Here is a 27,185-nt window from a genome sequence, read left to right as displayed (position 1 = left end):
AGCTCTTTTATGTCTTACAAACCGAAACTCACTGGCAACAAATTGTTCACCATTCCTGCAACCATCCCGCTGTGACTCCGCCCCCATGATGGGGAAGCTTGTGGGAATCTGAGTTGGTGCCTGTGGGGCACTGAGTGAATTCCTACCCTGGTGGTGTAGGATCACAAAGCAGTAAAACTAAACTGGCATTGAATGCCTGTTGTCATTAGTGTGGAAGGTAGGTCAGGTGTGAAGTCTCACTTACCCATATTATTTAGATGTATACAGCTATGGGCTACTACAGGTTAATGCAACCTAAAATGCCTTGAAGGGTGTAAAACTGCACCAGAATACATGCGCAACTCATCTTTCTTGTCTCTCAGACGTGGCTACTCCGTTATTATGTGACATTTATTTCACAACGGTGGTTTTTGAAATTACAAAACCACGCCAACTTCTGCAGCAGGTCTGATGTCAAAACGACACATTTTCTCACGTTTATGACCTTCTCGTAAGTTTACACAACCATAGTATTTCAAAACCCCTCTAACACACACTGCATTTTCGATGTGACACATCGAAACATTATTATGAACAACATCATTTTGATTTGTAATAGTTTCTATTACTTCATAAATTATGTTTTTAACAATGAAAATGCCCATTGTGCTCTGAAATCAAAAAGTTTCACAAATCTTTTTAAGTCATCTTCCAAGTGAAGAAATTGTGCCACCATTAGTGCACCATAAACTTTCAAATAAACGGACAAATTGTGCCAGAATATTGAATAGAAGCAACATTGTCCTGGTGTTAAAATGAAGCAGCCATAATCTCCCTGTGTGGAGATTTTTCAGATCCATGTTTATTCTGCCACTTTATATTTTTTAAAAACTTATTCTTGTGATTCTGCCCCCTTTTAAAGTGAAGGATGACAATTACCGTACAAATCCTGCCCCTGACAAAGAGGATTGGCTCTCGAGCTTGTAAACTGGAGTGAGAGGTGAGAAAGCCTTGCTGTGTTCAAGCAGAGTCCTACTTTGCTCAGCCTCTTCCAGAACTCATGTATGGGAACTCCCCAGAAAGGAAAGCATTGATTTCAGCCCATTGTCTGGAAAAATTGTCTGGGGCTCAAGAAGCTTAGCAAAATAGAGAATAAAAAGAGAAAAAAGAATGCTGTTTTTTTGGACGAAACTGTACTGATGTGGACAGATAAAGTCCCCAGATTTAAGCGGGCTGCGATTGTTGCATTGACAAAGTAAGCCAATTCCCTCCATTCGACAAATAAACAATGCTCATGAAAGAGAGAGAGAGAGAGAGAGAGAGAGAGTGAGAGAGATAGAGAGTGGGGGTGGGAAGTGACGAAAATAAGAATTGACAAAAAAAACTAGGCCAACAAAAAGTCTGGCACATTTGCATGTGAATGGAGCCTCCCTGCATGGGCTGGCGGGAGCTGGAGGAGGAAATCATTTTTGCCTCAGCTGGTGCTTTTCAGCACTCCGAAAGGAAGAATGACAGGTTTCAAATGGGTGGGCAGATGACCCCCACTGCTCCTGTTCTTTCCTCCCCCACATCCTCCCTCTCTCCCCCCCACCTGCTTGCACCCCACCCCCTCCCTCAGTTGGTCATTCCAACACTCACACAAAGGCAGCCATCTCAGCAACCCAGCAGCTTAATGTTTGGCCTGCTTCTCCTTCCCCTCATGCATGGTATGGAGCCCACCTTCACTCCAGGAAACCATGGGACGGGGATGGAGACAGAAATGGTGCTTCTTTTTGGACAGAGGATCCAGACACACACATCAGAGCCTGCTTTCAGTCCCCACATCTGACCCACAGTACGGGTTAAAAAAGGCAAACCGAGGTTCCCGGAGACTAAGAGAAAATCAAGGTCCTGGGACTGCACTGCAAAACCCAAATCCCACTCTCAGAGCTTTTGACACCCATCCCGCTAACCCCTCCCTTTTAAACATCTCTGATCAAAGCATTTGACAAGTGAATATATAACTAGGCCTGTATGCAATTGGACCTGTGCATCTTTTCAAAGATCATCACTCCGGTGCTGAAAAGCTCCCTTCCTCCTGTATCCTTTTCACCCACCACATATAGGGATGTGATGAATGGCCAGACTCTCAATTTTTCTGTTAATAACCTTGTCAAATGTCCCGCAGAGGAAAAATGAATAGACCCAGGGGTCCCACTGCGTTTGGGGGTGAGACGGGTACTTACTCCAGTCCAGCGCGGGGTTTCTTTATCAGGGAAATATATTGGTTGTCCGCAGCGACAGGTTTAATTTCAGATCCTGCTTTTGTGAAGTCTCATTGAAATGCCGTGAATGTTTCAGTGCACCGCAGGCTGTTTATTTGACCTGAGCACTTGACAGAAAAATAACCGTGGTGTAAAACACGGAATGGCCTGTAAGCGATTGTGCAGAGGTTCAATGCGAGGAGGAATAAAGTGTCTATTAAAATGTGAAAGATGAGCTTTCCACGGACAGTCAGAACAGCAGAGATGTTAGCCATCTTTGTCTTGCACTTGCATCTTTATTTTTTGAGGCTATACTTTATGGAATTAGTGTATTTTCTTCCCTGATATTTTGAATTATAAGATGCTCTGGGTAAGAGCATATGGAAAATGCCAATATATAACATTAAAAATCTATATATACTGTATATATTGCCTAAATATTTTTAAATATATTAAATGTAATGTTTTAAGTACTACCCCCACCGCCCACCCCAAATCAACTGTTAATCTCCTCCCTGGCAACCCCTGTTGACTGCCCCCTCCCAAATTACATGTTTTCCTCTGTGCTTAGACCCCCCACTCCTGAAGTGGTTCCATTACTCTTCATATTCTCCTTTGTTTTAGTCTCCATGTTCACATCATCATGTTCAGAGAGCACCTTGTAAGCCCAGGTTCTTCAGTGCTGTTAAACCCCCCAACTATGCCTACACTTTTAGAGCATGAGCTCTGTCTACACAGACAGCCATCCTCACATGCAGGTCTACCTGGCCCATGTGTGTGGGGGGTCGGGGGGGGGGGGGTGTGTTTGTGTGGAATGTCCCTGCTGAGGGAATAAAAGACAGGTGAAATGGAGCTTGCATTTAAGTGTAGATGGAGAGGTGACCGGGGGGGTAGCTGAATGGGGGGTGAGCCAAGAGTTGCACGTCAGGACCGGTTTGTGGAGAGTAGATGAATGCTGAAATCATGTCAGGAACAATCTGCTCAGGTGAGAAGTGGAAGTGGGCGGGGAGAGCGAGGCGGGGGGAGGAGAAACGTGTTGTTATCGAATATTTCAGAAGGAGGTGAAGAACGTGGATCTTTAGGGTAAAGACACGTGCCAATTAAAGCTGCATATTGCGCTCCAAGCAATGCACATGCTGCTCACCGTGCGTAGCACAGAAAAAATGTAACTTAAACAAAGCCTACATTTTTAGCTTTCTCTGGGCACTTTATTGTTCACAAGCACAAAACATCAACACGAGGCCTGTTTTTATCACTCAACTGCATTCGACAGTTGAAAAAAGGCCATTTCCAGATCAGTTTTCTTATTTTAATGACAAAATGCCCAAGCAGCACTGCTAGTATCCGCACATACCGCTAAGGAAACAAAGATCATACTAAAAATGCAGGGAAAATATTAACCCTGTCACCAATGTCATTTGATGCACTTTCACTGCTACAAAATACCAGTCTGTGCTGGAAGGCCATTATTACAGGGTCTGAGGAAAATGGCTTTAGAAAGGGAATAACAATGAAATCTGACCCATCTTTCTCCCAGCTTAAGGGTCAGAAATATCAGGATCGATTCCTCTTGGCTCCCAGTATGGCCAACCCCCCCGAGGCAGAGTGAAATGAGCGTGGTTCCCTGTAACTAACATAAATACCTGTCCCCTGTAATCCAAATAAAATACACATGCACACACATAGAAATACAATTGGTCTTACACACATTGCTTACACATGCACATAAACATACACATTATCGATGCAGATTTACATTTGCACATAGGTTCATACATGGCTATGCACACACACATGCACGTGTGCACACATGCATGCACACACACACACACAGACACACAAATGAGAATCTGATCCCAGAACTCATTTCTAATCCTCTACTCAACGTCAGCTTGGCAGAATGACTGACAGTTGGCTCCCTGTTGATGGATTTCTTCAGTCGGCCATGTTGAACGTTTGTATATTTATTCAGCTGTTGACAAGGGTCATCTGTCATTGGACCTAATGAATATTTTATCCACCCATTACAGACCAGGAAAAAAGGAGAGGATGGGGAAGGGGGAGTCATATGGAAATTTCTGCATTTATTTTCCACAGCAAATAGCTTTTTGGTTCTTTGGTGAGAAAATGACAAATGTGCTTGAATCTTGGAAGCTCAAATTCAATCCTAAAGTCCATTCTCTGGATATAAATCTATAAAATGTCAAGAACTGGCCACCAACTGCCTTAATGTTACCTGACCAGATAAATAATGTGAATCTCATACAGTCAAAAGTGCTTCTGTAACCCCCCCCTCCACCAACCAACCCCCAACCCTCCAATAAACTGGCAAGATCTTCAGCGGAGGAGTTTCAGATGGAGATGAAGAAGGGGTGTTTGGATCAGAGTCTTTGCTAATCCCAATGGCAATTGTGTGGATTACTGAGCAGAGCTGCAAACACATCCAAGTTGACTTAGCTCTCCAGGCTGGGCTCCGTAAACACTTCTCCTACTGTACAGCTCAAGTGCTACCGGCAGATGTCTTTAAATTTGCATGCATGTACAGAGAACAGTATGTGTGCGGCTAAGCCTAACGGATTGTTTGGGAGGTAGGGGTGCTTTTCCGGAAATACTATTTTCCGCGTGGTAAGGTGACTGGGTAGCTGCTCATCTAAATTGCACAGCCAGATGCGCTGTCTGTTCTCTTTTCCTGGCAGATGATGTTTACTTTACCCCACACCCGCTGAGGGAGCAAGTGCCCCTCACCACATGCTAATCTCACCAAATGTCCACTGTCAGTTATCTTTTTTACTTTCCTTAACACTGCTGGTTTTGTGTGTGTGAGTGAGTGGATGTGTGTTTGTGTGCAAGTGTGTGCTGTTTGTGTGCATGTGCATGTGCATGTGATGTGTGTGTGCGTGCTCCTGACAGATATGACCTGCTTAAGTGTGTACATTATGTGCATTTACTCCGTACCATAGAATATAGAAGGAAAGTTGCAAACATCTCAAGCCACTGCTGGCTAGAATGATGATTTAGGAATATATTTAAAGACACAGATCAACACTAAAAGTAGGGTTTGTCTTTTCAGTTTGTGTTCAACACATCACAGGTACATGCACGTGTACGCTTTGTGTACACCTTCATGGCTGTGTGAGTGAAGGGGGTGTTGTCACTCCTGCTGATAGCTCCAGGGGAATAGAGGGCGGGGCAGGGGCGGGGCCAGTGGGATTGAGAACTTGGATAAACACGGCAGCATGTAGGCGGGGAGTGCAGAATAGATTTTCTGCTTCAGTTCTTGCTGCCTCCTACAAATACTACCGCAACCCACAGCCACTCCCTCCTCACCCCCTCCCCCGGCCTTGTTGTTTCACAGTGCTCTTAACTTTCACCCCAGTCCTCCCAGCACAACCCCCCTCCATCCTCCTTTCACTGTTCGGCCCCTGTTCACATACAAACGCGCACACACACACACACACACATACACTCCCACACACACACCCACACACAAACACACTCCCACAGGCACACACACACACACACACACACCGGCACACTGACCTACATCTCCCGGGGATCTTCAAAACAATGTGCATTTTGTCCACCTCTTCAGTAAACAAGGCCATAGACAGAGCACATACAAGACTACTGCAGTCACAAGCAGGAAATGATGGTCTGCAAATGTTTCAGCTACAATAAATAAATAGAGTAGTCATCCTCTTTAATTATGATTGGTCAACTGAGGGAGCCTACTTCATATATCGGTGAAAATAAGATGAGGTGCTGTTAATTTCATACATAGCCTGAAGGGTTATACTTGTTTATGTAGGGTTTGGATAAACATGTAATTTGCATGCACAATTAGGCATCCCTATTTTGAATTGGGACACAGGCTGTTCATTAAGAAAATCAAATTAACAGGGTTGTGGGCACAAGTAACAATCTAAAGGGAGTGAACTGGCAGCTTAATTTATGTTTATGTTCAGTTTAATGAAGAGCTTGTAGTTAGCTGAAAACATTTTGGTACCACAAGACTAACTATGGATTTTTTGACTGTATAATCACAGCTTTAAGCAGACAATAATGGAGCTGTTCAAAGAGAGAGAGAGAGATTTTTTCACGCAGGGGAGGGGAGTGAGGCAGGGCACCAGTTTAATTCCAACTCTACTTAACATCTATATCAATGAACTGGCAACTGTGATGGAGAAATCTTCATTCCCTGGTCTTACTCTTCATGACACTGAAATTTAACTCCTAATCTTTGCAGATGACCTACTGTTTCTTCTGTTGGTAATTAACATGCAGAAGACAAAAAGAAATTGAACACTGTACAAATTATAATTATTCATGTTGAAAATAAGAAAATAATACTGAAAACTTTGATCTGGCAAGGAATGAACTTAAAGACAAAACACACTGGCCATTCTATGCCATAAAACAACAAATCCAACGAAAAATCGTAATCTAGATTTGGCTAAAACGATCAGTAATTGAACCAATTGCCTTATATGGAGTCTGCTTACAAAGCACAATTTTGACCAATGGTACAAACACCAAATTTATGCATGCAGAGTTTTGTAAAAAAAATCTCTTACAAGTACAAAGAAAAACTACAAAAAATGCACACAGGACGTAATTTTAGGCCAATATCCAATACTAATCAAAATACAAAAGAGGGCATTCAAATTATAGAAACATCTGAAAAATAGTGACCCCCATTCTTGTTGTTACAAAGCCCTGCAATGCCAAGAGCTAAGCAAAGGAAAGAGTCCTGAGGCTCAGCACACTATGCACCACTAACACCTTAAAGCCTCAGGGCATCACCATAAATTAAATTATAGTCAACTAAATTAGCACAACACGAACAAAACTACATAACCTATGAGGACACACAAACAGAAGCACAAAGCAAAAAGCAATGCCATTTGGCCCCAAAAAGACACTACACGATGGCAGACTATCTGACCACGGTGACTAACAAAAAACTAGGAACTGCCTTAACGAAGTAGGGACTCAGTGAGCATAATCTGGCCATCGAAAAAGGCCGACATCGGCAAACGTGGCTTCCCCAGGAGGAAAGGCTGAGCAAGCACTCACATCTCAATGAAGGTGAGACAGAGATGCATTTCATAACAAGAAAATGAAATGAAGCAATAACTGAATTAAATCACAACTCAACTACTAGAGAACGAGGTGAAGTCACACATATATACTCCACCATCTTAGGGAAGGAGTACTAATACTCAAAATGCAAACTATTTATTTATTTCTATTCTAGTTACTTTACTATGTATCATTATATTTGACATTATCATCAGCACTATTTGCATTATTGACTAATAATGACTAATTATCATTACTATATTTGAATCCCCAATCAGGAAAAAAAAAATGTTTTAATGTGTGGTTACTGTTCATTTATTTATAGTCTTTGATGTATACGTATTGTTTAGTGTTAGATGTATGTTTCTTCATTATTGTATGTTTTGGTGATACAAAATATATTGTTTCGTCATGCCAATAAAGCAAATTGAATTGAACTGAATTGAGAGACATAGATAGATAGAGGAAGAAAGTGAGAGAGAAAACTAGACTATATGATCACAGTATTTGTCAATATAGTGTAAAGGCAGGTTTTCTTCATATTTATGGACTTTCTTCTGTGACCTAGTAAAAATATGAAAATATACATTATTACATAAAGATGAGGCAATAAAGACTCTTTGATACTGATTGATGTACCCATAGCTCAAAAGGATACATTAGGATCTAAATAAGGAAACTGAACCTTTTATTTTTTTTTTATAATTTTCTGCTCAGCAAAAACCTGTTTACTCAGCATCAACATCACAACATTGCAAAGACTCATTTGCTTAGGAGTAAATGTAACTGAACACAGAGTATGTTTTTGGCATTGACTTAACCCTGATTTCAGCTGTTAATTTCTGTACTAGGTTTTACTGTTTCTGGCAAATCTCTGATTGATTAGCAAGGGAAGTCAAATGTGCTAATTTTCTAAATTGAATACTGATATGCACCAGCCATTTAAAATAATGTATATATCCACAATCCTGAACATAATCGGATAAATAGAATGTACAGACTCAGACAACAGAAACAATTATGTATTGCAATATTTATTACTGAGTCTGTATACAGCTCGGCTACTGACAGCCCGAACTATAACAGGAGCTGAGATCTTACAGAATGTATTGAACTGCAGATAAATGACTAGACATAGACTATTGTAGCCTAATTAAACAGAATGGTGTGTTGGGAACAACAGCAAATTCGTGATTTCAGCAAGTTCCCTCACCACATAAGTAAAATAGTAAAATCCTCAATACTGAAAATAATTCATAAGTTGGACCTATCATTTGCAACCCACATGTCTTTTACAAAACAAACTTTTAAATACCGCTTACAATTTATTATACATGTCCTGAATTTCCTGACACAAAATTATCCTAATTATTATATGACTAATTTGTAACTCAATGAAATGCCTGCCCAATAAAGCAATGCCAAAAAAATAACACAAAATCTTTATAACTTTTTATGAAGGCTCATATTTGCTTTGGCATCCTGACATTCTCTACTAGGAAGGAGTGAACAGTGAAAACAATGTGTATGATGTCACTGTATGATGTCATAATACTCACCAATTATAAGGTAGAATTTCACAAGAAGACTGGTGATTGATTAGACACTCCTTCTCATCAGCATCCTTCAAGTATTCAGAAGGAAGCATATGCCCTTCTGTCATTTTCAAAGTCAATCATGAAATTCTAATGCTGTAAAGGAGATGGCTAGAAGACTCTACAAAAAAGAGCCTGGTATCAGATATCCAATTAACATGGACACAGGGCATTCGTCTTCTAATTATCTTCTCATCATGAAATCATAATCCTCTTATCAGCAGACATTTTTACTTATTCTCTATTGCTGCCTGTTTCCGTGGCAACCAAGCTGCATTGACACAAGTGTGCCACCAGAAATAGCAATGTTTTCTTTATTCCGTGTCAAATGACTTGAGCGTAAATAATGCAGCAGGGATAGATAATGTAAACAAATAACTGCAAAGTAACATATTTACTCTATAATTAAGGCCCTGCTGGGAAGCAGGACAGTTGTAACACAAGACCATATCGTTTTAGAGGTAACCGAACACCGCTTTCTGTTGTGCTCGCCTCTCAAAAAAGTCTTTGTTTTGCCGAGTCATCTCAGTATATCTCAGCATTTGAAGTTCTTGCCGGCAAGGCTCGACTTGGGCTGCTCTTTCAGAGAAACTGAAACACTTCGAGACAGGGTGCTTCTTCTAAAGGCGCCTACAGCTTATTCTTTAATACTTTGAAGAGTATGAAACAGAGAGCGAAAGAGTGTGAGAGAGAGAGAGAGAAGAGGGGGTGCACATCAGACATCTTCTCGACATTGAAGTGTCAAACAAATGGGCATCACAGCTAAGGTCCCCACTTTTGGCACCTCTTTCCATTAGCACTTTACAGTTTGCTCAATCCAACCAACAAAAACTAACATAGATCAGAAGGTGATTCCCAATAGCAAAGCTTCATTCTACCTGTTTATAGAACACAGGCTTTCCCTCAAAAGGGAATTGAGTATAAAAGAGAAGGTGAGCTTGTGGAATTAGGTTCCACATATTCACATATTGTTCAAAAGCATTAACACAGAAATAGGTCTCACTCCAAAGAGAGTGAGCTCTCTCCCACATTCTCTCTAAGGTCATCTTCATCAGATTTCTTTCAACATCTGAACAAGCTCTTTCATTTTGTGGGAATATTTCTTATCTTGGTGTCAACAGATACTCTTGTTTCTGCGAGGTAAAATAAACCGACAGAAAAAAACTGACTAAAGACCACCAAATCTCTTGACTCACACCCCTTAACACACACAATGTTAGCATTAAGTAAACTGCTGAGAGAAAGCAAAGGGTTGTTTCCCAATAAATGCTGGTCATTTTAATTTCAGTTTAGTTTTACTTTTAGAGATATCTCATAAAGTATTATTTAACTATTCTGCATTAATTTATTTTGAATGAAACCACATTAAACATGGCATGATCTCAGCCAGGCCAGTATGCTTGTGAATGTGCAGTGCAGCATTCTGCCTTGTGCATGCAAAGTTCAGAAGAACAATCCAGAAGTCCTGAAGGCAACAAAACACATGCACGCACACACGCACACTGAGGTGGTTTTGAAAGAAATTATAGTGCTGAAACATAAACATGTTGTCATGGCAGTCACACGGGAGGTTTATATTTTTATAAAAAAACAAACTGTGTACACCAGTTCAATTCAATTAATAAACCGTAGAAATGAGTCAACATGCTCCTACATGTAGGTTCCATCCAATGAAAAATACTGGTGAGAAGGGTTTAGATATGCCTCAAAACAAGTCATTCCTGTTAACAGTGAATTACCTTAGCCTGCCCTGTAAGCTTTTAATAAAAGAAAGTGTGGCCAATTCATTCAATAGATTTTGTTTGTGCAGGTGTGTGCTCAATAACCGTCTGGAACAATTAGACCCAGTGTAATTCTGTGTTTGCTAGGACTCGTTAAAGGAAAATTAAATTGTGCAATGGCAATATACAGCGGGAATACAAGCGACCTGTAGAAGTTAAAATTCACTGTTTAGCATAGCAGTGTACAATGCAGCCATCTTCCCATGACTCAACCTTTATTATTTGCACAGGGATATACTCACTGTTGTTAAAGGAAGCAAGCCTTGTGTTTAACCTCATGACCTAATCTCAGGACAGTCACTGGGGTGCAATGAACACAAGGAGTCCTTATTTCTCATCCACTCAATTCCCAGCAGTCATATTTATATAATACCTAATGTCATTCTTTGAAAACTTACCATTGTTTGCTTTACAGTTACGTTTTTTTTTTTTCAAAACTGCAATTACACATGCATAATAATTATGCACGTGTAATTGTTTTCAATGTGATCCGTTTGGAAAACATTTCAAATTATGGAGCTGAATAATAAACTGTTTGGGAATCTGACCGAACACTCTCCATGGATGTCTTTTAGTATAGCGTCACGCAGAAGGATATAGAAGACTCCTGTATCTCCAATAAGAGCAATGTCAAATTTATCCTCAATGGCACCAACTATCCCCTCTCTCCAGATACCAAACACGGCAATTTGCAATCGAGTGTAGTGTTTCTCTCTGAGCGTTGGATGTGCCTAGAATTACAATGGAGCATTGTCTTAGAATTCCTGGCTTAGAATTCTCTTAGAATGGTACATGTGAACATCAGAGTGCATGGTAATGGTGATTTTTACTGTTTTCCTGTGGTTTACTGTAGATCCTGAAGAATATTAGAAGTAGCCCTCTTCTTAATTGACACATTAATATAATCTGTGACCATTATAGAAGTAATTTTAAAAAACAAACATGTATGTTATCATAAATAAGCATACATAAGCATAGAACCAGCAGTACAACGTGAGAGATTTTTGGCAGGACTAGCTATTGAACAAAAGGTATTTGTGTCTGCTCTCAGACATATTCTATAATAAACTGTCACAGACACACCGTTTGCTTTCAAAACATTTGATTTCTTTTGTGCTCCTGAACCAAGAAAGTCAAAATGAATGCCTTTGACATTAACTTCAGAATTGAATGTCATCCACCATGGATTGCGTGTAGACATTGTGGCTAACAAAGGTGGAGAAAGAAGACCCAGCGTAAACGTGAGTCTTTATCTCTGGCATACTTTTGCATCGCCATTCCATCATTGTTCCCTGTTCAGTGCATTGCCAGTGAAGCTTTGATTATTTATTGATGTTGACATGCAGAGCCTTATCCCAACTAAATATTCCAGTGTCTCTAAAAATAAACCCGTTTCTGAACGCTAAGGACGATCCACAGCAAGGTTTTGTGTGTAAGCCACATATCCACTGAACCTGGGGTGTCAGAATCCACTTTTGGGGCGTCAGTGTCTGCTGGGTTTTTGCTGTGTTACAGCACTTAAGTGATTACTTTAAGTCACTAAATGGCTGGAGTCTACACGGCTCATTTCAATGACCTAAATGTGCTGTTAATTGAAAGGAAACCACAAAAACCTGTAGACAGTACAGTCCTCCGGGACTAGTTTGACAGCCCTGCACTAAACCAGCCGGCCATTTTCAGATAGAGTGATATACCATGTCTTTTGTGCTAATGGACCAACCAGATGGGTAAGGTGTGGATGGGGGCGGGGGGAGGTTGAAGGTCATTCAGTCTAGCTGCAATGCTAGTTTGTAGGAATTTCAAAAGGACATATTTGCTTAAAAAAACATTATTGAACACTGAGGACAAAATGCACTGGTGATTTTGATGAGTTGACAGATTACCTCCCCCCTTTATCATTCTATTCTGTTTCTGTCAGCCATCCACACGTTTACATGAAACAGTGACACAGCCCACCAGTATTTAACCCAACAGGGGAGAGACAACACCAAGAGCAGAGACAAAAGGGGGGAGAGGTCCCACAACAAGAAAGCAGGGTGGTCCCTCTCCTCTTACAGAGGGGACTTTACCTGCTGAGTCTACAGAATAACATACAGCACAAAACACCTTCCTACCACAATCTGTCCACTCAGCATGTTTTAACAGTTACAGGCCATTTCACCTTGTCTGAAACGTCTTCCAAAAACACTCTCTGGCAAGAAATCTGCATATCAGTATGGACACCATCCAAAAAACACTTCTCTCATTATGTAAAGGCCTTTTCATACAGCGGCTCATCAATAGTTTATCTGTATATTAAATGTGCGTGTTGATATCAAATTTCAGGTTTAAAAACAATGCAACTAATGTGATTAAAAGTGCTAGAGTATAAAGAGTACAGCAGCTCAGTGGCCCTTACTGTAGATGTTTATTCTTCCTTGCGGAATCCCTCCACATTTTCAGTGTTGTATTTATGCATTATTTGTTTATCCTTTCCTAGTCTGGAGGAAAATGGGAAAACACCTTCCTTCCACCTGACTTCCTTCCAAAACTGCTACTTTTGCCTTGTTTCAATTTTGGTTCCAAATGATGCAAATTAGTATGCCTCTGTGTAAATGCAGTTTCATACAGTTGTCATTGCCAGCCCCACCCCCACCCCCATAGTGACACAAAGCACTATACAACATTTCCACAGAGTATAAAATCCACCCTATAATCTCACTACATTGTCCTTCCCCTGTGTGCGCATTCTAGTGTCAAGGAATGGAATTTTACTCCACCAAACCTGCTTCTAAACAAATGTGTCCACAATAAAACGATTATTTAGATCCTACACCATTATGCTGACTCTCAGGTAAATACTTCCATTATTTTTTTAAGGCCAATGAATTTGCCAGACTGTTGACCAAATCTAGGAAGCATCTCTTAAAATCACATACTGTATGCAGGTTTCTGTGAGACTTCCACAACTCATTAGAAAAGTTTCCCAGTCTTTAGGAGCACTCAGACACTGAAAAACATCATATCAGAAGACAAAGTTGCATGTCCTCATGTTCTCTAACCCCCATTCTTTCCAGTGTTGAGTTCACATAACATGCTACATTTTTAATATTGATGAACTGGTTAAGTGCGGGTCAGCAAGTCTGTAGGCCCCATCCACAAATTGAAATTGATTAAAAGCCCAAGACATAAACTGCAAAGCAGTAACAAGGAGATCCTGGGTGGGGACACAAAACAGTTTTAACACAGATGCATGGCAGTCAATACATTAGGGTATATGAACTGGGATATAGGGAAATGGTACTGCAAGTGTGAATCATAAATGGAGCATTGCTATGCTATGCCTGACCAGGGTATTTCACTTGAATCTCCTCAGTAAACTTCCAATCGTACAAGAAAATGAGATATGCAGCGTATATCCGATGGATAAAGGGCACCTATATGGAGAGAATAAATAATGAAGTATATGAAATTACACAACAGCAACACCAATATCACAGAAATGTCAGTTTCCCTGACTTCACCCACATTTTCTAAAGTTTCTCTAACTTTACAGCTGCTGGTTACCATCAGAAATAATGAATACCATTGACTCTAGCAACAATCAGCTTGAAAATAAAGCCAATACAAAAAAAAAAATAATATAGCTTGGATGTGAACCCTTATGTTCCTATAGTCTGCAAAAGCTACCTGACTGGAGTAATAAAATAGACCTGCTCAGGGAGGGGTTTTCAGTGTGCATATGAACATATAACTGACTCTAAGTTTGAAACTGATTAAATTCCTATTCCAGTTCTTGAGTTTTTTCCCCAGTTAAAGAGGATCAGAAAACCAGAACAGGTGTCCTGTGCCAGAATTGAGCATGCTTTGCTGAAATAGTAATGAATTTAATCTCTGTGATGTACGTATACTTGTTGATATCTTCAGAATTAAAACACGAGATATTTCACAAGTTCAGATATGTTAAGAAAACCACCCCATCCCCCACTTAGCAAGAAGCTTCCAGAATAAGGTTTGCCTAGAAATATGTGTTTTAGTCACTATTTTTTCCTTATGTGTATGCATCAGACTTGCCTGGAAAAGACATTTTGGGATGTATTCAAAGGTTTAGAGGTCATCCAAACAGACATGACACTGTTGCTTGCATAACTCCGGTGTTAAAGTTTTTCTAGCTAAGATTATCTGCTAAATGGGTGTAATGGCAAGCTAACCCATAAATACTGATGTTTTTTTGCTGTTTTAGAAGGATAGAGGTCACCATGTGAAGTGTATAGACAGTAGGGAGCAGTGTGAAAAACAAAACCAATCACGTTGCAATTGAACAGCTAATTCAAAATCTCAAATGGTCAGCTGGGCAAAAATTATCTGCCAATGGTTTATGGTTTTAGTATGACACTCATTGGTATACTGCCCCTAACAGGTTAGCCATTTAAAAAATAACAAGTCACTACAAATGTTTTTAATAACATTTTTTTTTTTATTTAAAAAATACTTCGATTTTTTTTTGGCTTCGCTGTACAGTTTCATTTTGCTATACAGTGTAGTACTTTACCATTTTGTATTTAAAAAAAAAAAGAAAAGTGCAAAGTTGTGTTTGCAACTGTAAGGGTGCATGTTGTACGCAAACCTTCTCTGGTGAGTTTACACCAGCATGCTAAATACAATTTACTTCAATGTTTTTTTGCAACCCTGTACACGCCTACTTTAAACCACTTCAGAACGGAGGCAAAATATCATTATCATACAGTAAATTTAGTCATTTAGCCTATCACCCACAGCAGGCAATACCTAAATTCCTACAGTTCCATGTTATTAATCAAATTCATGAGGCTGAAACACAGGTTTTCAGAAATGGAAAGAGTCAACTCAATGTGCATGATCTACATCCACATTACGTGCAAAGTAAGAAAAATAAGAAAAGTATGAAACTTAAAAAGCATTCCATGTAAATTAACAAGGAACTGCACCTAATGTCCCGAGTAATTTCTCAAAATCACAGTGCTTTTTAATGAACTCCTTAAACTGCAAAGCTACATTTATGTTCCACAAAGAAGCAGTGACAAACAGGGTCCAGCCTGTTTGAACTTTTTGTGTTAGTCTTTAGTCAATGCAAGTTATTTATTTTTCTATTTTGGTTAACTTTGTGGGGGGGGAGGGGGGGTGGGAACTTCCAGCATCCTTAGCCTGTCCTCTTGTGAGCATCATAAGTCACACTTGGGGACTGAAGAGAGTTCCTAGCAGCAGTAGTTATGCCATCATCCCAGTTCCAAAATTACTGCAAAGTAAACATTTCAAGACGGGTCAGCAGTGGCATCAACCAAAAATACTGAGCTATACAGAACTAAATTGTGCCAGGGGTGGGGTGGGGGGTTGAGGGTGGAGCCAGCACAAGTTTTGTTGTGAATAGTTATCGTTTCTTCTTTTGTTTCAACGATTTTCTCCTTTTAACGATCATCTCGTACAATTTGTCCATGCCCTCGTGTAGTCCATCCCCAATAATGGCACAGGCTGGCTGCACGTGGTAGGTGGTGGAAGGGGTGAGCTCCTGAAGCGCCAACTGCTTTTCAATGTCAGCCACGGGAAGGGACTTAGGTAGATCCTGCTTATTGGCAATCACCAAAAGTGGAGTCCCTTGGTTTTCAGCGAATTTGGTGACTTTGTGAAGTTCTGTTTTGGCCTCCTCTAGCCTGTCCACGTCCACAGAGTCCACCACATAAATGATACCATCCGTGCACCTGCTATAGGATTTCCACAAAGGCCTTAATTTCTCTTGTCCGCCGACGTCCCAGAAGTGACAGCTGATCCCCTTTGCAGTGCCATTGCTCAGTTTGATCTTCTCCGTGTTGAACCCAATCGTGGGCACGGTATTGACAAACTCGTTGAATTTCAGTCGGTAAAGAACGGTCGTTTTACCGGCAGAGTCCAAACCCAACATGACAATATGAAGGGACTGAAATGCGGATATATTAGAGAAACTGTTACCCATTTTGTACCGACTGCTGACAAAGATAGTTTGCAAGCTAAATACTAAAATGTTTACAGCACATATACGGTCTTTACCCGTTTAAAAAACATTTGATGTCGTCAGCTTACAGTACTGGATGCACGTTTGATTCAATCAAGTTCAACGGTGCCTTGTATTGTTTACAAACCAGAACAGAAGAAATGCTCCACACCCGTGAAAACCGTGGTATGACTGAAACCATCAGAGTCACAGGCGCGATCCCATGGTGAACATTTGCCTACTGAGCACTCTCACTCTGCAGCAGTGAACGAGGTTGCTTCGTATCGGCGTGAGCGCAGTGTCGTGGCGTTCAATTACATTCCCCACACAAACACAAATTAAAATCCAATTTCGCCGCGCTTGAATTCCACGAGATTGTTGGAACGACGGGAAAATGTGCTTCAGTTGTAGAGGTTTGTTCTCCTTCGCTTGCCCTTAGCTTCGAAGAGAGGCGCAACGCTTCCCATTCGCCCTCAGTCAACACGTTGATATCCACGCGGAGTCGCCTGCGCCAAACAGAGGAGAAATAAAACTGGTAGTGTAGCTCCAATCCACTGCTCGACTGGTGTGGACGCGAGCTCTACTTCGCGAATAATCCAGGAATTGGCAACCTTTTATCGAGGCACGTCGCCACTTGCTACAGCGTTATCCAAATCACACAAAATAAGGAGACAACGGGGACAATGTCCTTCCCCCACCGCAGCCTAATTCAAACTAGAGTAGCAAGTCCAGCAGCTGACTAAACCAAACCTACGAGCACAACATTCAGTAACTCCACCCATAGTGGGCCAGGCTAAACCTGCCGCGGATTTAAAGCACAACTGCGCTTAAATGCAATTAAGATGCAGTCTCAGAATATACATTATGTGATAATATCACAAAGACAGACAGCAGTTTAACTGCATCTTTTTCATCAGTTAAACGAGTGTGATTATATCTGCGTACTTTTCCCTTGGGTGGAATGTGGAGGCCTGTTCTGTTATCTGATAAAGCCGGCGATCAATAATAAAGACCCATTGGATCAGCTGTCAACAACTAGATTTAGCCGCAAAACCTGATCTCGCTGATGCAGTCAGGCACAAGAGATTTCCTTAATCAAAAGGTAGCGTTTAGTCTGTTTATAGGGTGTATTCGCCCACTTATAAGCACAATTAAACAATGTACAAAGTAACTAGTTTATTTCTCAATTAATTGCTATGTTGATAGTTGCACTTTGCGTAAAATACATTGTTAAATTTCCCAGGTGAAAACATTCTGAGGTAACAAACCGATACTGCAGTTCGCGTGTTTTTAGTGTTTAACATTTTACACTTTTGGTTACAGCCCCAGTGAAACGCATTTTATGAACCATGGTTCCACCTGCCGTCAGCAAATGGTAGGGCACGAATTGTGAATGAAAGAATGTTATTGGAGGTGAGCAATACCCCTACCATACTACTGTTACTATTGTAGCAGTTGCATTGGTGAATGGCCTTGGTCCGGTAGTTAAAAAGTATATAATCTAGCCTGAGCACATGGTATTATGGTAAATAAACCTTAGCATTCAAGGTAAAATTTGGCAGGTTTTCATTTCACCTTCCATTCGAGGGTTCGCTCACCCCTGATAACTTGCATATTTGAATACTCGCATAGATTCGGCCCCTAATTTAGCTACTGTAATGCTTTAATTTTTTTCAAGATTTTTCATAACAGTTTATCCGAGGAACACAATAAGAATTAATAATTTTGTCTATACAGTTAACTGACTGCTTTTGTTAAAAAAAAAAAAGTGCATTGCATGGATTTGTTTCATATAAGGTTGTGTTTGAGTGCTGTGAACAGGAGATTAGCTGTTGATCTTGAAATAGAGGCTGCATAGATGGCAGTAATTCACAACTTGTATGACAACACAGGTATTGGAAACTCAACTGATTCAGGATCCAGATGGCCAGGGAAACTAATTTCATCACACTTTTGATTAAAGTGTTTGACATGGACTCGACTGAGAGGGACAGTATGTCTACCAGGCGAAAGTATAGAGCAGGTGCTGTGGAGCTGCTGAGCTCCACAGTATCTCATGAATAACTGATGCAAAATGCAAGTTGCAAGTGCACCTAAATCTAAATTATCTGATTGTTAACAACATAATAAAGGGTGTGCAAGCACATTCAAATAATAATGAGCTGGGTTGACAACACAGCAAAGACAAAAATAAGAAACGCTGAACACATGAAGTTCCCAGTGTTAGAAATGCAACACGCAGCTACCCAACATTTTGACCCAAAATGAGGCTTTGTCTGGACTAACGTAGGCTAAGAAACACCTGAGATAAATAGACCTACAATATAATTTCAAAGTGCAACCAGGTGTGCTTCTGCTATCTGAAATACCAGCACCACCTGGAACATTCCAAATCAAAGCCATTAAAGGACTATCAACTACAAAAATGAAAGTCCCTAAACCTTAGAACATAGGTGACAAACTCAGGCCCTGTAGGTCTCCAGTGTCTGCTGGTTTTTTGTGTGTTTTAGCACCAATGACTAATTTAAGTCATTGATTGGCTAAAGAGTCCCCAGACCTTGTTCTAAAGGCCTTCATTGCCTGCTTATTGAAAGGAAACCAGAAATACCTGCAGATACTCCGTGACTAGAGGTTGACCCTCTGCCCTAGAAATTCCAATGTATCAATTGACATTAATAACACTTAACGCCAAACACTATGCACCATTCAGATATTATTTTATTTTTTTGGTGTAAAGTGTCATTGATGTTGATTAGTATACTGAGAAATGTAGAGTTGATAAGTTGGCTCAATGACAGACCAGGGGAGAAATATGATGGATCATTTGAGATCCATCTCAAATGAGCTGTCTATGTATGTTAGTATGAGATACATACTAACTTGAATTGGAACAATATGAGATGAGGAGTATAATACATTCCCTTTTCAGCATTTGTAGGAAGTGCCAAAAAGCCACTGTAAATGTTCCCTAGGATCCACTGAGTTGATTTAGTGTGTATAGAAGGGTTTGGTTTCAGAAAAAGGGTTAATTATGGGTTCACAAGCAAACCATTTTCTATCTCCGCGGACTATGGAGCGTTTTATTACATTCTGGCAGAGGCCCAACTGGTGCCTTTCTACGGCTGAATATTTCACAGTAAAAAAGTGCCGCTTGGCCTCAGGGCTTCCTGTGATGATTATTGTAGGCATTTAGCAGACGCTCTTGTCCTGCAACTTACATTCTTTTACATAAAATCATTTTTATAAACCTGGATATTCAGGTTCAAGTATTTGATTGATTTTTATTGATAGATTTTTTTGCTTTTCAGTTAATGTCATGCATCATAAAAATTCCCAGCCTGAATGGGCTGAATAAGACACTAATATTTTGAAGAAAAGTAAATTAAAGGTATGCACAATGCAAGTAAGCATCTTGCTCAAGGGTACAACAGCAGCGCTTTACCTAAGAATTGAACCTACAGCCTCAAAGTTATAAACCCTGTTCCCAAACCATTATTCTACAATCTGGAAGACCACTAAGAGTACAAAATGGGCATGTACGGTGATGAGAGTGTGATTTAAAATTTACAGTAAAATCAACTTGCTGCATGGGGTAAAATCAACTTGACAAAGCAGATTTGACCTTTTTTGTATTACTCCTTGTGTGCTTATAATGTCCACTAGAGGGCAGGAACATACAGGAAACAAGTTATTTGTTAGTATGAGTAATCATAAATTGCAAGGACACCTCGGTGCCCAAGCACTAGTGTGGATTCATAAATTAAACATTTAATTCTGTGCATGTTTCAATAAATGAATCACCAGGTTATTGTATGTGGACATAGTGTTGTAGACTCAGTGAGAAACAATAATTTGTTACGTTTATTTCAGCGTGATGATCTCTTACAGATCATATTTTGTAATGACTCTGTGTGACATTAAAGTTTTTAGAAAATGTATTAATGTATTTGTTTATTTATTTTTATTTTTTTATAATGGTAAGCACAAGCGGACAAAGGTTTCTTCTTGCATACTGTACTAAAAGACCAAAGCCACAATTTGTACCACTTTTCATTAAAACAGTAGCACCATACTAACTGCCTAGGAAAGCAGTTGCATTAGGAAATAGCTAGTTGAGTACAATGACTAATGTCTGCACATAGATAAAATGAATTACAGGAATGCATCGCTTTAATTTCTGGATTTAATACTGGACCATGGGTTCCATCCACGCCCTAGAACAGTGCCTTAACGGTATGAGTGACTTCGCAGTCACCTGAAATCACTGCATTACTGAACTACCTCACATCCCTCTGCCCTCCAACACACCCAGATCATTCAACCCCAACAGTTGCCCGCTACTTTTAAGGCATCATTCAACACAGCGCTGCTTGGAAAGCTGTGATTTAGCATATCTTATCCACTTTACTCCCTCATCAGCAGCAATATAAACCCCCTGACACATTCCAACTGGCTAACACATTGAGATATGACACCTGTGTGTGTGTGTTTGTACGTGTGTGCGTGTGTGTGTGTGTGTGTATGCATGTGTGGAGGAGGAGATTAGACAGCTTGACCTTGGATGTATCTGAACTGGCAGAGTGAATCACTCCTTGCGGTACCAGTCACCACAGCTTCAGTAGTTTGCGGTTTCTGAGCCCACGCCTTCGTACCAGGGTGAGAGGGACCCAGCCTCACTTTCAATATTCAGCTATAGGAATGGATACTGTTATATGTGTAGCATCTGGTAATGTCTTACATGTGATCTATTCTTAAAGCTGGATATTTGAAGTAATGCAGGTTGCAAAAAAAGTAAAAAAATAATAATAATAACACCAATTCTGACAGTTGCCTGGATTAGTTTTCAACAGTGACACACCTGACCAATTAAAATGACAAACCCAGTTTAGCCCAGATTAATTGCTGGATTAATAATGGGCATGACAGTGACAGTAGTGACTCAGTTAAGCCCATCTGTGAACACAAGTGTTATTGGTGGCCTGAAACAGATTACAGCTATTATCACTACAGCCTCCCACTTCCTGTGCTTTCAGAGACGTGATGCTTGAAAGAGGAGACCCTACTCCCGGTCTAATGCTGTATGTAAGTGTTTCCGCATGGCAGTAGCACTGAGAATCTCATACGTACCAGTGGGGACATTCCAGGTCAAGCTCAAGGGAACCGGGTCCACTTCTTAGCCTGTTACAACTTAATTAAACTTCAGTGTCCTGTGAATATCCCATCGGTCCGGATTTTGCTCAGCCAAAAACTTTTAAATAAATAAAAAATGGTTCTTGGCTGAATCCTGCTAGGGGGCCCCTTGAGGCTAAGCCAGGTGGATTGTGGGAAATTGTGCTGGACTTTAAGAGGGGGCAGGTGCGCAACAAGCACAGGTGCGTGGAACAGAGTGATGGAGGAGATCACTCATCTCCCCGGGCGTACGTTCCCATAATTACAGCAAGATGAGTCTCCTCATGTCTGATCTAGAGAGGGATGGGAATATGTCAAAAAACACAAATTATGGCTCAGTTTTCAGGCTGCCTAACACGCACTCAAAAATACATTCCGTATGGAATAGGTTTTCGGAAACCTCTCAGAAATACCATTACCAATTTTCCCCCTTATCAGGCTAAGAAGAGGACATTTGTAGTCTTTGAGGCAAAATAAATTTAGACATTACACACAAGGAGTAAAAGGTTCCGGGGCTGTTTGAAATTTGCTATGTAAAGCAGATTCCCAGATTCTGCTTTCATTTTCTGTCGTGTCTCACGGTGAGCCCATGTACCTTGTATAAAAGAGAAAGGTTAATATCTATCTGAAAGCCCCCATTTCAAAATCACATCCACCTAGAAACAGTCAACAGACACATTTTAGATGGAGCTGCAGGATAAGACAGGAATGCAGATAAGAGCCTCTCTGAGGGTCAATAATAAAACATAAAAGGGAAATCGTTGCCAGGGCTGTGTTCCTCTTTCGAGACCAGAGTTTTAAGGCAATTAAGGTGCTTTTCTCTTTTCAAAACTGCGCAAATTTTGATGTTTTCATCTCAGCCCGCTTCTGGGGATAAAACAGTTGTCCCTGCGTGACTGGTGATCCAAACCTCTCAACGGACCAAAGAAAAGTGTGATGATGCTGATTTAATTAGCAAGCAAGGCCATGTTTGGAGAAGAGACTGAAGTATGGGCTTAATAGGATTCGCTTCAGGCAAAAAATAAATAAATAAATAAAATAAACAAGAGGGGGGGTCTGGTAGGGCTAGTCCTGTTACATGCGACATCATCACATTGTTTTTAGTCTGAAAGGTTGATGTAAATGGGAGCAATGCATTATATGAGACATTTTTTTAAATTTAACTGAGAGAACGACTTACTTAGCTCAGTTTCCTTATGCTGTCCATGTAAACAGCTGGAAATGGACTGAAACTATGCTAGTTAGCTGCTTGGCTCAATGATACAATAGAGCCCCATTCAAGACTGAGGCAACTTCCTGTTTACAACTGTTATTGTCTTACTAATATATATTATCATTCGATGGGGCCAGAGGGGAACATTGGAACACACAGGCTTTGCTCCCAGTCTTCACTTTGTAAAGATTTATATTAAATTTCAGTGAGCTGCATGGCAGATATTAGCTGGAGAACAGTCACCTCGTAATGCACAAGTGCTGTGAGAATTTCACAGCAACATGGATGGCCTACTGCAAGGCATGACGGGAAAACTTAGTTGAGCATAAGGGATCTGAGGGTCTGAAGGGGGGTGTGATGCGTGATCGTCAAGACGTCCTGGAAACGTGAACAAAAGCCATGGTTCCGGTCATTGTGAGAGCCAGGGAGGGGAGGGCAGGAAACCGGGGAATTGGGGGAGGGGGTAGCAAAGGCAATTCTCCTCCAGCACCATGATCCCAGTTATAATTTTCATCTGTAGACTGTCTGCTGCAGTATCATTTCGATTTTCCTAGTGTTTCTTGTTCGGACCAGAAATATTAACAGCTAAATTTGTACATGGCCATATCACGAGACTGGATGAAAAATAATGAAACTGGCTCATACAGGACTATAACTCAGTTCATTGGTAACTCAGGCTCCAGCTCACCCTGGCAATCACAGCATTCATGGTGTTCCCCCTTTCTTTCTTGGAGAAGATCAGGAAAGAGGGGCTTCATAATGTAATACAAAGCGTGATCAAAGGAAGTTTTAGAAAGGGTCAGAAAAGGCAGAAACTGAAACCCCCCACACCCCTCTGACCCTCTGTTTGTATGACAGGTTGCTCATCCTCCCTCAAACTCCTTAGGGGACACTAAAATGTCCACAGAAGTTTTGAATTAGGAGAAGGAGGAGTCCTGTCTCAACCACACATTGAAAAAGGACCCTACAGAAGGAGTGTGTAGAAAGCCGTGTGTCGAGAAACATGTCCTTTGGGAGACTGTGTACTACAGTCCTTTGAGAAACTGTCTCAGCCCCAAATATCAGTCCTCCCATTCTGCCATGCTTTAGTTCACCACTTTGGTAGCCTCCATACTGTGATCCCATTTCTATCTGTAACCCTCTTTGCTTTTCCCTTGTCTAAATAAAGTGAAAAAAGCACAATGAGTGTGGACTGCCTGCTCTCCTTTAAAAAAAGTTTATTCCTTCCTGTCAAGAAAAACTTTGATTCCAGAGTTTTCCTTTGTGGGTGCTCATTTGTTTTACCACAATTGCTCTGTAGCAGTTCACAGCTCCTGATAAACTTTGGGCAGGGAAAGTTTTACCCCTCGCCCAGCCTGCAGAATAAACTGTTTTTTTTTTTTTTTTAGATTAGATTAGAATTACTTTATTGGTTACATCTGTGGAATAGTTTCTTAAGCCTCACGTGCATACATTACTCTACACAATTTCCGACAATATATCTAAAAATGCATGTGATGGCATGTGACTTACGATGGGCACAGGTGTTAAACAGGCCAATGAAATGGTTTTGTTTTGCTATCTTCCGAAGATGCTCATAACCTGACAGCGTTTCTATTTTTGATACTTAAATTGCCATGTGATAACACATCATATTGAAGGACAGGGTGATTTCCATAATACATAGAGTGAGGGGCTGCAGGGTGGCTCATCCTGTCAATGTGTTAATGCGCTGTTACAGTGTATGGATGAGCCCTATGGTGCTGTCAGCGGTGCCGTCAGGGAATTTGGGCCAAATAGAAAGATCTCACAATGGGACCCACCACCCTGGGCCACTCCATCCCTGAACAATTACGACTCAATTTTTTGAGGGCCCCTGTCAGTAAGGGCCCTTGGAACCATCCTAACCTCCCACCCCCTCCAAACGGTGCTACCGGGTGCAATATTGAATCTGACCTGTGCCAGTGCCAACTGTGTCCAACAGCACTGCAAGGTAACACACAGTCGATGATGGGCCAAGGGTTTCAGCTGGCTGGGACTACCATGTTTCATCACGCATCAGCAACCCCCACACAGTAAAATGTACGTTTACACAACTTTACAGTACATACTCCATTGACTTATACATCCGTGATTGATACTGAACAATTCTTTATGTGACGCTGCACTGAAGCATCTTCCACGAGGCGACTTCACTGCGTAAAGAAGTGAACACGACCATTGTGTGTGTCTGGAATCAACGAGGTTTCGAAGGCTACCACTGTAGCACAATGGCTTTACCATGGGGTTCATACGAATCAGCAATGTCACACAGTTAAAATGCTGTGTTTTCATTCTTGCAGGATTACATAAGCTCACAGTTGGACTTATACATACTCTGTTGGAGTTGAATTAACAATGAACATTTTACTGTGCACCGGACCTGCACCTGAAGCATCTTCCTTATCTCTGTATGAGCTTGACTTTTTCAACTGCGGTGTGATAAGAAGTGACAACGACATCAAGTGCATGTGTGTGCTCTCCGGAATCGAGAACGGAGGTTTGCGAAGAGCATCGCAACGTAAGCACAAATGGGCTTTCCAAACTAGGGGGAATCAAATAGAGAGGAATGCAAGCAATGTCACACTTTATGGCATTGAATCTTATCCCATAAGCTGGTGTCTTTCTTTCTGCGCAGGATTCACAACAGGAAAGAGTTCAACTGAAACCAAAAAGTTATTTTTCTGAGGATGCGTTTTATTCTGTGCACAAAATCAATATTCATGTCCCAGTCAGTCGGTCACACTCATCTCAATTTTACCATCATCCTCAAAATGTAATCTGTCATTCTGCCAAAACGAAAATAAATCTCTCATTGATCGCACCTTGTCGGTGTGTCAGAGCAGTAATGGGCACAGAGCAATTCTGCAAAAAAAAAATGCTTGTTTGCCAGCCAATCTAAAATGCCCACTCCATTAATTTCCTGGTTTCAGTCTAATTTGGTTATAAACATGTACACGGAATGGCAGTAAATGGCAATGCATTAACATTTCGATAACATATCCCAGCAAATGAAACCCATAAAAGTAATTATTTTCTGTTGAAATAATGAGCTGGTTGTCAATTGCGAAAATGAGGTGGCCACCTGATATAGCAGCTTTGTATACTCTCTGTAAGTTTATTGTCTTTGTGCTGCAAGGTCATTGTCTTGTTGGCCTGCATACATGAGATCTGTTATTGGTGGGGGACTGGTTATTGGCATGACCTGGTTCAATGGGGCCACAATAGTGTTTCCTTTATTTATTTAATGTGCTAAAATCGCTTTCTCTTCCTGTGCGGGCCATTGATTTTGCATGCACTGTGAGCCGGGTCGATAGAGCAGAATAAGAAGAAGAGGCAGGAGCTGTTCTCAGATAAGCACCATGCTAATGACCCTCCTCTCACCCAAGGTCCTGCTCTGTCTTGCGCTTCAAAGAGCTCATGATCTTATAGGATGTGTTAGCACCGTGCTAATGACCCTCCTCACACCCAAAAACCTGTAACTGCATGAAATACACTGTCAGCTTTAACATATCATTCTCTTGTCATCATTCAAAAGGGGTGCAAGTGCATCATGGGTATGGTTTTTGTACACACACACGCACGCACACACAGCACTCCTGCAATGCAACAGTTCCACTGCAGAATGAGATCAGCCGTTTTCAGTGAGCTGTCAAATAGCATTAGCATGTCTGCTGTTGTGCGTGTTGTTCTTGCCAATAGCTCAATTATGAGATTGAAGCCTATTGTTTATAGCCTTTAATTTGCCAATACTGATTTAAAGGTTCTGTGGTGGGGGGGGTTATTATTGTAACAAATTAATTGATAATTCCAGGTGGCTGACCAACAGTGAATGAATCCAGATAGATTTTTTATCTAAATAGTCTTAATAGTAATAGAGATTATGTTGTACATTTTGTTCATCGGTTAAATATTATTTGTTATTCAATTCAGACAAAACAGAACTAGCTTCACAGTTTGACATGAGGTAAAATGTCGGAGATGTAGTCTGATACAAAATCCTGACCACTCTCTGGAACTCCATGCAAAAATTAATGTTCACAGCAGTCTGGTTATGAAAAGATACCGAGAGACTTCTTGTTCTCTCAAGCTTGGTTTATTACAGAGTGTCACTGTCTAGCA

General features: G+C 40.8%; 1 protein-coding gene across 1 annotated transcript; it reads right to left on the bottom strand.

Moving 5' to 3' along the window:
* Positions 1-15,225: 15,225 nt before the first annotated feature.
* Positions 15,226-17,442, bottom strand: LOC135250404 (ADP-ribosylation factor-like protein 4C). The gene has a single exon (XM_064326643.1). The coding sequence runs from the start codon at positions 16,643-16,645 to the stop codon at positions 16,067-16,069; it is 579 nt and encodes a 192-aa protein (XP_064182713.1). The 5' UTR covers positions 16,646-17,442; the 3' UTR covers positions 15,226-16,066.
* Between the last annotated feature and the right edge of the window lie 9,743 nt (positions 17,443-27,185).

Source organism: Anguilla rostrata, chromosome 3 (assembly GCF_018555375.3).
Source record: "Anguilla rostrata isolate EN2019 chromosome 3, ASM1855537v3, whole genome shotgun sequence".
NCBI lineage: Eukaryota > Metazoa > Chordata > Actinopteri > Anguilliformes > Anguillidae > Anguilla > Anguilla rostrata.
The sequence above is the reverse complement of the archived record's forward strand: the minus strand, read 5'-3'. Positions and strand labels throughout refer to the sequence as shown.

What these genes read in the sequence shown, in the direction of transcription:
- LOC135250404 (XM_064326643.1), bottom strand. Translation starts at nt 16,645, where the DNA reads ATGGGTAACAGTTTCTCTAATATATCCGCATTTCAGTCCCTTCATATT.